Source organism: Micromys minutus (genome assembly GCF_963924665.1).
Source record: "Micromys minutus genome assembly, chromosome: 21".
NCBI classification, from domain to species: domain Eukaryota; kingdom Metazoa; phylum Chordata; class Mammalia; order Rodentia; family Muridae; genus Micromys; species Micromys minutus.
Window position 1 is genome coordinate 51,275,624 of NC_137956.1, and position 13,027 is coordinate 51,288,650.

The 13,027-nt window shown below is 40.6% G+C and overlaps 1 protein-coding gene across 1 annotated transcript in view; it reads left to right on the forward strand.

Annotated features, from left to right (window-relative positions):
• Positions 1-2,837: 2,837 nt before the first annotated feature.
• TOPAZ1 (testis and ovary specific TOPAZ 1) overlaps positions 2,838-13,027 on the forward strand; it is a gene marked incomplete at both ends in the record, with an annotated part of 51,999 nt that continues 41,809 nt past the window's right edge. The window contains 4 exons of the mRNA XM_080934702.1: positions 2,838-2,885; positions 6,179-6,281; positions 6,408-6,623; positions 7,268-9,707. Of these exons, the coding sequence (XP_080790828.1) occupies positions 2,838-2,885; positions 6,179-6,281; positions 6,408-6,623; positions 7,268-9,707 (2,807 nt within the window). The remainder of the gene's footprint in view (positions 2,886-6,178; positions 6,282-6,407; positions 6,624-7,267; positions 9,708-13,027) is intronic.

Here is a 13,027-nt window from a genome sequence, read left to right on the forward strand (position 1 = left end):
ATGTAACTTAGATTTATCTACACACACACACATACATACACACATACATACACACACACACACACACACACACACACACACACACACACACACCTTGGATCCAACTCTCATTACAGAAAGATATATCTACTAAAACACAATTTTTTTTAAACGACAACTTTGCGGCTCTCCTTCATCTCAGCTGGTGACCTCATCAGGATTAAGTGGCCACAGGACTTGCAATCTGCTGTGACTTTACCATCTTAAGATGACCACGTGATATAAAGATGACCACATACAACAAATATAAAATGTCTTAGTCATAATGGACTGTTTATAGCTCCTTTTAGATTAAGAAAGCAACAAGTCTCAGCTATTTTAGACTGATAGGGATTTTATATGATAATAAAATTCAAACTATATTTGCTCCAACACATTATATATGATTAAATTCTAATTTAAAATATACTATATATAATAAAAATTTTAATTATAAAGATCTATTCAAATTAACAAAAACTAATTTAAGATATATGTCTACCTACTATGTCTTCACTAATTGTCCAACACCACACTGCTAAAAGGGCAGATAAGTAACAATGTGCTTGGTAAACACAGTGTATTTCATAGTCAGAATGTATAAGCTCCTAAGGTTTACTCAGCCTCACAGTAATATCTGTCCAGCTTTTTAGTCTTTTAAGGTTTAGCTATTTGGATAAATAGTTACCTTTTCATCCACAGAATGGCTATTTTGATTTCTTTACTGAGCTTATTTTCAGGATCAGTAAAGCTGCCAGTCTCCCTAAGGACCTTACCTATGATTAAAAGTTTTATTTTGATACTAAAAGAAATTTAGTTCAAAGACTGTTATTTTTAAGGCTCAAACTAAACAGAAATAAAGCTGTAGAATCCTAACCTTATATAAACTATTAATTTTTAAAGAATTATTTATTTATTTTATGTATATGAGTACACTGTAGCTGTCTTCAGACACACCAGAAGAGGGCATCAGATCCCATTACAGATGGTTGTGAGCCACCATGTGGTCACTGGGAATTGAACTCAGGACCTTTAGGAAGAGCAGTCAGTGCTCTTAACTGCTGAGCCATCTCTGCAGCCTCATGAACTATTAATTAATTGCTAAGGATTATTAAGACATGCAAGTTAGTAGTCAGTTACCTTATAAATGATTGTATTCTTTCATGTATTCGTAATCACACTAAATACGAATGTAATTAATTACAAAAATAAGCCTTAGTTAACCTCCTGTATAGATTTTCAAGGGTAAGCCTATGTAAGATGAATTACGCATTCTAGCTAGCCCATATGAAAGGCACACAATCCAGGCATTTTTACTGTGAGCCTACACAGGGCAGAAGAGAACTGTTCTAACTCACATCCCAGCCACACGGCCCTTGTTACTTGGTGTTTCTCTTGGCCACATTCTCATGGTCCATCTCCTCTCATGGCACCTACTCTTCTCTCTTAATTTAACATCCTTCTCGGTGTTGGACTTTATTTAAACTCCTTTCTATCTCTGTGCCCAAGCACATCCTCAAGCCTACTGTGTCTGCCCAGAGGCTTCATCCTGGGTTGTGTACAATGTGCTGGGCTGCAGCTCTAAGGAGACCCCCTATTTCATGCTCGCTTTCATGAGCTGCCATGAGTCTTCCTGGGTCAGCCCCATGTTTTATAGAGACTGTGGGCTGCTCAAAGTGCCATGATATCTTACTTTATGCTATATTGCTGGAGACCTTGCTGCTCTTTGTATTTGCGTGGCTCTGGGCAGAGATGCATACAGGCTTAGTGCATGGTTGGCTCATGGTTGGCGCCAGGAGCACAGCTATACCTTAGCTCACTTTCTGCCTCTCTGGGATCATGTGTGCCAAACTAACGGGAGTTCAGACCCCTGTCCTGTATAACGCAAGGTTTGGAGGGCAAAGCATCATTGCTAAGGAAACATGCCCCCCTCCCCCAGTCCCACCTTCTTAGACACCATCATGGCTTCTATTTTAAAGGGACAGTGAGCCTTTTATCTGAGAATCTGAAGTCTTAATTTGGACTATAAGTAAGTTCTTGCCTCATAGTGATTTGCTAAAATGGGATAAGTATTACTTGAGGATTTCTATCCCATGATAGCTTCCTTTTTCCCCTGTGTCCTTCTTCTCTCCTCTTTGAAGATTACTATCTATACAGATTTATTTTTTCTTTCTCCCTCCCCCCCCCCCATCTCTTTTTTTTTTTTTTTTTTTGTAATTGGTTAGCCATCATGGAGTAGAAGGATTGAGTACATGGCTTAAGGGCCAGCCTGCTGGAGTTGGAGCAGCCCAGGCAGAACATGACAAGTGCTATCTGAGGGTTACTGACAGGAAAGCAGACAAAACAGCACAGAGGACTGATGTCCACTGGCTCTAGTGCCTTAAGGCTTATAAGTATAAAGGTTTCGTGTCTTTGATTTGGGAACTAAATGATCTAAGGTGGAGAAGAAACCCACAAATAATATTTACCACAAGTCTAGGACAGATAACTAAAAACAAGCGAAGTTTGTTCGTGCAGATTCACTTCAGATAGATGGAATGGTCCTCAGATACTTCATGGATCTGCAGAATATCACACTTAAAATGTTTAATAAATAGGGTTTTCATAACAGACAGATCAGCTCTTGGCAGCACCCCAATCTCCTCCAGAGAAGATGGTGGTCTCAGAGCTTGCACCTGACACTTGCCTGAAAAGTGACAAAAAAGAGGTGCTAGGCTACGAGCTGTCCTTTGGCATCGTTGGCTGGCAGCCCACTCTCAAGACCTAAGTTCCTACACCACAGGAAAGTCTGTTAAACCTTCTGGGCCTGGTGACCGAAGATGGACGTCCCACCAACCATGGAGAAACCTGGGGTCACTGACTGTCCAGTAAGCCTCTGTCATTCTTTATAGACTTGGAAGCTGCTTAGTCAGCACTTCCTGCTTACGCAGGTGAAATTTATCCTTTTTGGGATTTCTGTTGGGTTTGAAAATGAGATTAATGAAAAATTTTTCAGTTTAACAGCAGAGAACAAGGTTCAGGGGCCTCTTCAGCTCTCATAATGTGTAAAACTCAGGCTTCAAGCCTCACTTTCTAGGAAAGCTGCTACTGCTAGGTCCAGACATGGTCTACCTAATTAGCACCCAGGAAACCAGTTTCTAAGTAACTCTTTACTATTCCTTCTTCTAAAGGAACTCACTTTACAGTGACTGCTCCCAATAACCAGCACCTGTGTCGCATGGTAAATAATTAGATAGGAAAAGATGTAAAGTTTATGTAAGGTCTGAGGATACAGAAGCTTACACTGTCAAGATCTAAGAAAGTCTTTTAGGGTCTAAAGGAGTGTTGTAAAGTTAGTGAACACACGTTATAAAGGTTAGAAGACATAAAAGCTTAGATGGTGATAAAAATAATTTAAGATAGATTTTTAAAAAGTGAAAAAAGCTTCAGATTTCTTCCCCTCGCTATGCTACTCCCCCTCCTGTATGCTATTCTACCTCCTATATGCTACTCTACCTCCTGTATGCTACTCCCCCTCCTGTATGCTACTCCCCCTCCTGTAGGCTACTCCACCTCCTGTATGCTACTCCCCCTCCTACATGCTACTCCCCCTCCTGTATGCTACTCCCCCTCCTGTATGCTACTCCTCCTCCTGTATGCTACTCCACCTCCTTTATGCTACTCCACCTCCTATATAATACTGATTTATTAAGAGTTCACAAATTCCAAGTTTTAACATTAATCAACAGTTCTAACAAACTATTTAATATAGCTTCGGTATAGTACTGCTAATGTTATCATAGTCACAAGCTCAAGACTTTAAATTCCCTTTGATTATCTTTTAAAATTACTTCTCATTGTACTAAATTTATATACATCCAGAAAAAGAAGCCTCCTTTTCATGGTTTATAGTGATACTAAAAACCAAGATCAAGCAAAGATCACAAACGCCATAAACCATGTCTCCACCATGATAAACTGTAAGCCTATCATGTAAACCCTCTTCTTCTCCCTTACCCTGATGGCTCTCCCCTCCTTTGACTGGCTCACCCCTATTATGTGACCAATTGTAATTTGTTTATTTTTTTCTTCTAGCCCCCTGCCTTCTCCTTTTTCTCCAGAAATGGATTATCTAAGTCTCCAGGATGGTGATTAACCAAATGCTCCTACACAAATACATCCCTTTGAACCCCAGCCTACCAACTCCTGATTCCCCCCACCCCATGTGGTCCCATGCTATCAGGAAGTGACCAGATCTGAACTGGTGCCCCTATACCTAAAGAGAAGGGACAGGACAGGAAAGAAAAGGAAAACCTATCACTTGTTGGGTGGTATCATTCTGTTGGGTCATGGATTTTTCTAGCCTCTGTGAGCACCAGGAATACATATGTGTTTTAGTCAGGGTTCTGTTGCTGAGAAGAGACACCATAACCACAGCAAGCCTTATTATGGGAAGCATTTAATTAGAGTTGGTTTGCAGTTTCAAATATTTAATTTATTTTTATCATGGCAGTAGGCAGGCAGACAAGGTTCTGGAGAAGGAGCTGAGAATTCTACATCCAAGTCTGCAGGCAGCAAGAAAGAAGAGAGAGTCTGGCCTTTGTGTGAGCTTTTGAAGGCTCAAAGCCCACCCTGAGTGACACACTTCCCCCAACAAGGCCACGCCCCCTAATCCTTCTCAAGTAGTGCTGCTCTCTGATAACTAAGCATTCAAATATATGAACCTATGGAGCCCATTCTTATTCAAACCACCACGTGGTACTGAAACAGACAGACAGACAAAACATCACTACACCTAAAATAATAAAAAAGAAAATGGTGTGTTAATAGCCAAAGGAAACTTCTGACCCCTCCAAATGTAACAGAAAGCTCTTCTGGGACGTTGAATGTCAAAGAGAGGTGATTGTAGTTTGCTAGGCACACAAGCAAAGGAATAGTTTCAAGAACTAGTGTATAGGTAGGAGCAAGCCGAGTATACAGTCTGGGGGATTCCAATATTAGTTCAGTGTGACCTAAGTGAAAGCCATGTGTGGTGTTAGCTTATTTAAAAAAGGCCTGTCTCACGTGTAGGTGTGAAAATGTGTTAAGAAGTCCATTTCTCTCATCGGGTACATTTTATAACTGCTAATTCACAGCTTCAGTAAGAAGAACAAACATATTTATGGATCAGGAGTACTGAAACAGTTACGAAACAATTTAAGTGTAAATGGAAATTAACTTCTTTGCAGTAGGATGGGAAATCGATTAAACTATTAGAAAGAATTTGCATGTGTATGGACTATTATTTCCAGTTTCTGTTGCTTATCACTTTTATAGCTGTTTAAATGGGAAAAAAAAAAAAAAAAAAAAAAAAAAAAAAAAAGGAAGTAAAAGCCCCCATTTCCCTGTGATGGCTCAGGCCTGCAGTTCCAGCGCCTGAAAGTCAGGCAAGAGAATCATCAGGGCTACAGAGTGAGATTCTGTCTCAAAACAACAATAAAGCTCAACGAATTAACAACAATTGGAAGTTACCTGTTATACAGTTTTCTGTAGTGGTGAACACTGTTTAGAGGAAATGTTTATTGTGCTAGGCTTTTAAAAACCAAAATTGTTTTTAACTAGTATAAGCAATAAGAAAGTTGCTCCTACCTTGAATGTAACCCTGTGAGTTGACCTGAAAAATGAACTACTTCCAGGTACATTTGGGATATAAAATATTTCAGTGTCTCAGCTATTCTACAAGGTAATGGAGACATCAATAAAATCAGAAGCATGATGTTGTTGGTCAACGTCTGAAAGCCAGAGCCACAGTAACGGGAAAGGGAGAGAAGGACTAACAAACACATAAAGTAGAACCAAGTAGATTTGGTAAATCTACACGCAAGGAATCCAGAAGAGCATCTAGAAGCTCCTGTCCACCAACACCATAGAAGTAACCTTTTACAGAAATAAATGGTCTTTTTGCATGTCCGCAGCTGGGGCACCTCTGAGCTAACTGGATAAACAAGGTGTTGAGAAGTAAGCGACAGTGAGCTCCTGGGAGTGCAGGAGAGCAGTTAGAAACCACAGGCGGACAACCATTGATAGCCAGGGTGTTGAGGGGTAGCTGCTGAGAGAAGGAGCCCAGGCACCTCCATAAGTCCAGGCCCCACCACAAACCTGTGCGATAAGGGCCTGACTGAGGTGTGACCTCTGGGTGCAGCAGGGCCCACCGATGGAGCATGCGGCCCGGCAGACCTCGAAGCCCTCAGCCGGTTGCCCCGAGCCAGGCCAGGCCCGCCCACTTCCGCTTCCTGTTGCGTCGGGTACAGGGTCCGCCGAAGCCGAGCCGGGCCGGGCCGGGCCAGGGAGGGCAGTAGCCTGTGTCCTGCAGCGGGACCAGTGGCCCCGGGGCGTCTAGGCGTCCCGGAGAGGCTGAGTGGGCGGCCGAGTGCGGACACCGACGACGCCCCCGGGCCCCACCACAGCGCCGGGGCGCGAAGGCGCCACCCGAGGCCTGAGGACGCGAGGCCTTCCGCTGACGCCAGAGCCAGGCGAGGGGGGAGGCTGCAGGCTGGAGGCCAGGGGGCACGAGGAGGAGAGCAGGCAGAAGCGGAGGATGGTGGCCCAGGCTTCTGGGAGAGAAGAGACAGAAGGTGACAAGTTGGGTGAGGCATCCGTGGCCGAGTCGGGGTAGCAGGGCGCCGAGAGCAATGAAGGAGGCGAAGCTCCCTCTCTTCCCAGAAGGCAGCAGGAAAACTGGTGGTCGTCCCCGACCCCCACGCTTTTTTCCCTCAGCTGCCTCCGTCTTTGCTCTACCGCTAACCTTTAGTTGTTTTTGTGTGGTATTAATCAGTGCACTTGAGGAGAGGTGGGGTGGGAAGGATTTTTTTTAAAATAAGTATGCCCATTTAGGAGCCCGTTATTATAATTACCTATCAGAGGAGTTAATACTAGCGGTTTGTTTTAACTAGGGTAAGTGAGGTTGTAAAGGTTTTTCTGCTGTTTTAGAATTTATGGAGGTTTATTTCTAGTTCTTAATTAGACCTTAAAGCTGGCCAAGGCGATGCACACCTATAATCTGCCAGGTGGGAGGCGGAAGCAGAAGACTTTCAAGTTCCAGGTCAGCCTGTGTTATGCAATGAACCCTGTCTAAAAATTTCTTTAACTTAATATGAAAATTGGTATGTATTTCTAAACAGCTCTTCGGGGACATACAAATGGATGACTTCGCAGATTTTCTGTTGACTGGTATTGCTTCTGTCTGCCCAGTGTAAAAATGTCTTCTGGTATGTTTTCTTGTTTTGATCAGCCAAAGAGAATGGAAAAGTTACTGAAGCCTCAAGTGATGATCCACAGCCAGGGACTGACCTGGTAAGAAAGACGTCAATAACCAGTTCGGAATCTTTGCAAACAGGGGAGTGCAGTGAATTTCAGAATATGGCTTTCTTACAGTCTTTGGCTAAGGAAGAATTGGTAGAAGGAATTAAAAGAAGAATTCGGATTAAAAAATGTAAAAGTTTAGAAAATCCACCTCTCAAAATAACTAAAAATGAGGCAACGCAAAGTATTAAGGTTGAATTCCAAGATGAACTGTTGAAGAATACAACAAAATATTCTTGTAACAGCTTATCACCTGGAGTAGAAAAAAACTGCAGTTTTGAATCACATGATTACAGTTTCCTCTATCCTGAAGGCTGTAATAATGAAAACAACTTTGGGGATGAGCCTCATGGCACATGTCTACACACAACAGAGAACTCTTTGAAGTTAAAGAAAGAAAATCTTAGGAATCTTGCAGAGAAGGATGACACAAAAAATACTACTAAGTTCTTAAAAACTGAAAAAAATGTGATATCCAGTAAGTTACTGCTTGAAGAAAAAAATTATTTATACCGAAATAAAAACAATGGCCTGACTTCTTGCCTTCCAAGTGAAAAAAACAGATATTCAGTAGAAGAGAACAACCTTGGGAGAAAACACAGGAAAAAGATAAAGTTGTCTGAAAAAGAAGAAAAAATTATTGATCATACTTTGTCTAATGTGTGTAACAGTTCTGTGTTGGTGTTACAAGAAAACCAAATGAGTGTGGAAGGGAAAGAAACAGAGACCTTAGAAGCTAAAAAAAGTTTCCTAAAAACTTTAAGAAAAATAAACCATAATGCACCTCCTCCAATGAACCATTTGTGTCTCCCAGAAACAGTGGGAAAAATAGCAAGTTCTAGACATTACATAAATGCTGTACTTCAGAAAACCCTTGAATCAAGTCTGAAAGAGGATATAAAAAGTGCTTCAGAGTCCTTAGGATGCAAAAGTATGGAGCCAGAAGAATATTTTAAATCGGTGATAAGCTCTCCAGTGAAATCCTCTACTGATAGCCACCATATGGGGAAGAGATCTCCAAGGGGGGATTTGAAAACTGAAACTGACGAGTCAAAGGTTAGCTGTCGCAGAATAATACCCATGACTGGTAAGAGAGTTTGGCCTTTTTATTCCTGTGCTAGAATAGCTGCCCGTTGTTGGAAAAAGACATTCTTGTCAGATTTAAGTTACTCGCTTCCGGGGTCTCTGGAAAATGTTAGGCAACATGATTCTCTAATACACCAAACGAACCAGACTCACTTATCTGACTCCAAACTGTTACAACCACCCATAATAGACAGAACCATTGAGTCCTTGAGTAAAGAAATGTCTGATTCTGATTCAAGCTGTTTGTCTTCAGTTTCTTTAGTAGAACCTACTTTGGTGGATATAAAGGAAGCTACAACCCAAGATAAAAAGACAAAGTTAGAGGAACCCGACCGAAATGGGACAGAGGTAGTTTCTAATGCTACTGAAGACACCCAGTTCTGTAATGTAACTCAAAGCTTAACAGGAAATAAGAAAAAGAAAGGGAATTTATCAAAACTTAATTTAACAGTGGCACCCCAAGAGAGCAAGGAAGTAAATAACTGTGCAAATAAAACTGTTCATCGAAAAGCTTGTATCACTAAGCAAACACTTATGGCTCCGGACTTGGTTAAAATATTAAACACAGGACGGCTGACTAATTTTAAAATCCCTTTACTGAAAAACAAGACAGGAAGAAGAGGAGAAGTCAGTGCCAGGTCATCTGAGAGAGAAGCTTATAGTCCCCTAGAGCTACTTGACAGTTTATCTGGAGTAGAGGCAAAGCAAAGCAGGAATAAGGAAAATATCTGTACAACTTCAGGACCACAGTCTTTGAATATACATAGCAGTGTAACTCCAGGTCAAGCTAGTTCTCATTCATTCTACAATAAGAGTTCCTGCACTTCTCCATGCTTTACAAGGAAAGGTTATGATAATAAAGCATGTAATCACATCTCTGAACCAGGGAATGTTATTCCAAATAAGGAGTCTACTTCTATTAAAATTGAAAATAATACTTTTTCTTGTGATCTTGGGTATATGGAGCAAAGTTCCTTCTGCTCTAAGAAACAAGAAGCATTTGTGCCAATTTCCTCTGAAAATAGTGGTAGAAAAATGACTAAAAGCATTTCAGAACTCAAATTGGGGTTTCCAGATATTCTTAAGGCATATGAAGATGATGTTCTCTTGATTGATGTAATTCAAGATGACCCAGAGCTCTTTGGAAGCTCCAGTGAAGGGGATCTCTCCTTTGCTTCAGAAGCCTCCAAGATAAGCCAGAAGCCCAGAGTATCTGAAGAGCACCCATCAGCAGACTTTAGGCACATGCTCCTTCCAGGGAAAAAAGAACCAGGTGATTTGAGGTATGCATATTCAAGAACACCTTTGGTTCAGATGAGTGTTGGGTTTCAAAGTACTCTTTGCTGTTGACACCATTTGAATAGTTACTTATTAAATGCACAGATTGCTGCTAATACCTAGAAATGTTATGCTAAAGTTAAAGATAAATATTTCTTGAAACACATAAAGCAGATTAGTTTTTAAAATTGAAATAATTTATAAAGTGACTTCATTGGTTGAGTTTATTTTCTTTAGAAATATCTATAGAAGGTCATTTTAGCCAGTTTCTGATGAATTAGCCCATTATCTGTGGATTTTTTAGATGTTTTTTTCTAAATCATCTTTCAGGGAACAGAGAAACCTTGAAATGTATTTGAAATAAGACTTACAAGTAGACTCAAAACTTAAATTAATTATCAGAAGAAAATAGTGTGTTTCCCACTTGACTTCTAAGATAATCATTTTAAATCATCATTGCCCTGAAAGCACTCATTTCCTGGAAGCAACTTTGTTGTAACTAGTAAGGGCCTTTGCCCTCGGGAGATGGCCTGTTCTGGTTGGTACAGAACCCGTGTAATACTACATTTGACTACATTTGTATATTTCTTTAAGCTCCGGTTGTATTTGCATGCTTTGTTTAAACACTGGCATGTTCCATGAATAGATGAAAAAGTAAACATGACCACACTTTCCTCAAAGACTCAGTGACATGTGGATTAAATCTTTAGTATTTATAACTGCTTTTGGGATACTGTACCCTTCCAATGTTCTCAGTGCTTTGGGAACTTGTAATTACCAGCAAATTGAATGTTCTCCACTTTACTATGGAAAGAGTTGGCTCTTAAAATATGCCCATTTTACAGGTAAGACTAATGATGGTAAACTGTCATTTGCCCAAGGTCACTCTGCTAGTAAAGGAGACTGGCCTTGAGCCCAGACCTATCTAAATTCTAAAACTAGTGTTTAAGATCTTTACCTTTATAGCCTGTCCTACATTTCATAATTTATCATTATCAATGAAGAACTATGTAATTTGTACACAAATTTAATATTATCTGTGAAAAGAGAATTTCCATCAGGATTATGAGGCCCGAACCAAAGAACAAATAGGAAGTATTTCAGCATAGCATGAATAAACAGCAAGGGCTGGCATTGACATTCTCACTATTGTGACAAGCATGTGAGAGAAACAGTTTTTAAAGGTTCAGAGGTTTCAATTTTTAGCCTTGAGCCTGAGGAGGCAGACTCTTAGGTTGATAGGAGCATGTGAAAGAGGTAGCCAGGAATCAGAGAGAGGAGTTCAGGACATAATAGTGACCTCCAGGGAACAGAGAAAATGGCTCAATAGGTAAGGTGTTTATCATATAAGCATGAAGACCTGAATTTGGATCCCCTGCAGCCACGTTAAGACAAACAAAACAAAAAATACAAAATACAAAAAAAAAAAACCAACCCAGGTGCCAAGGTCCATGTCTTATCATGTGCACACTGAAGGTGCAGAGACGGGGTGACCTATGGAGCTCACTGGCCAGCCAGTCTAGCTGACTGGTGAGCTCCAGCTTCACTAAGAGACCCTATATCAGAAAATACATTGGAGAGCTGAAGAAAACACCAGCATTGACCTCTGGAATTCTCACGTGTGCATACACACAAAAGGTATAGACCCCAAGGGCACACACCTTCCTCCTCTAGCCAAGATCCACTTCCAAATGTCTACCGCCTCCCAGTAACACTGAGTCCATCCATGGGTTAACCCGTTGTTCAGGTCAACCCTCATCACCTAGTTAGTTCTCGATGATTAGATCCACCTGGGACCCAATCTTTGACCACACAAGCCTTTGAAGTGACACTTGACAGTCATTTATAATAGAGTTTGGTAAGAGGCAGTTATTAAAGACCTTTCAAAAACATGGTATTCCATGATTCATTTAGAGACTACAAAGGAAATTAGAACAAGTCCTACATTTAGAAATAACATTTTGAGGTTGCACAGATAGCTCAGCAGTTAGGAACACTGGCTGTTCTTCTAAGGGACTCAGGTTTCATACCCAGCAGTCACCTGGTAACTCTTAGCCATCTGTATCTGCAGTTCTAGAACATCTAAAACACTCTTTTGGTCTCCTAGGCATGTATATAGTACACAGCCATACATGTAGGCAGAAAACCCATACACATAAAATAGCAATAATCTTTGATGTCTCAGACATGGAGATAAACATTGTAAAGTGTAGGACATCTTTGTTTGTTTATTTGACTGTGGGTATGGTGCTAGGGTACAGCTATGTTAGGCAAACTTCTATCACTGAGGTATACCTCAACTCTCAAATTTTTCTCTGATAACTTTTCTAGTTTCTTCAGACTTGATTTGTCCTCAGATAAAGAGCACCAGTTACACTTTATCCACTCTTTACCTTTAGTATCTGCTTCTCAAACTTCAGCTATTAGAGTTAATTATTTTCTTCAGTAGTTTAATCATTTTGTTTTTGTTCTGCACTGAACACATGTTTTCCATTCATCTACTGTGCTAAACTAAACCTTAAAAGTGAAAGAAGCCACCATAGCCAGAGGATCTGCCAGTGGTTGGTTGTACAGAAGGTTAAGTTCTAGAGCTAAACAGTGCTTAAACTATGGCTGTAGGTTTCAGCTCTCTTCCTTTTCCCTTTTGATTAGTAACTCATGTGCTGTTTTTTCTGCTATGAGTGTCACACTCTGAACTGCCTCTTATTGGTAAAGCAAGAGGTGAACCTGATTGGACCTACGGATTGGGTGATTAGTATTCTCAGGCCTGGTTGGGTGTTTGGTAAGGTGTTTATATTCTGATAGGTTGCTTATTTTGGGCAGTCTCCACAATGAAGGATGTTCACATTAAAATCCAAAGTATTAAATGCATATGGGAATTAAATTCACCAAAGCCTGCATTGATGAGCTTGCAGCTGGTTATAATGGTTAAAATTGGTAAAACTTCTGAACAATAATTGGAAATGATTTGAGGATCTTTGTGGTAATACAGGATGTTAATCTGTACTAGCACCATGTATTATGTGCTAAAATGTTTGTTGAATGGTTGGTGCCCTAAGATGGAATTTTAAGACTGACACTTGGAGGAGTTTCTGTGGTACTAGGAAGAGAGTTGAAAATGGGTGAACCGAAGTTCTACATACAGAGAAGTTCTAAAAGCAGAGAAGTAGGAATTGGCAGGAATAAAGCATCCTGCAAGAGCAAAACTATTGGTCCATAAATTCTGGATTGTTTCGGGCTTGGCAGGAGAAGAGGGAATTGCTGGCACAAAGGGAAAGTTAGGAAAGCTTTTCCTCATTCACTTAGAGCAGGCAGCTAGGTGCCC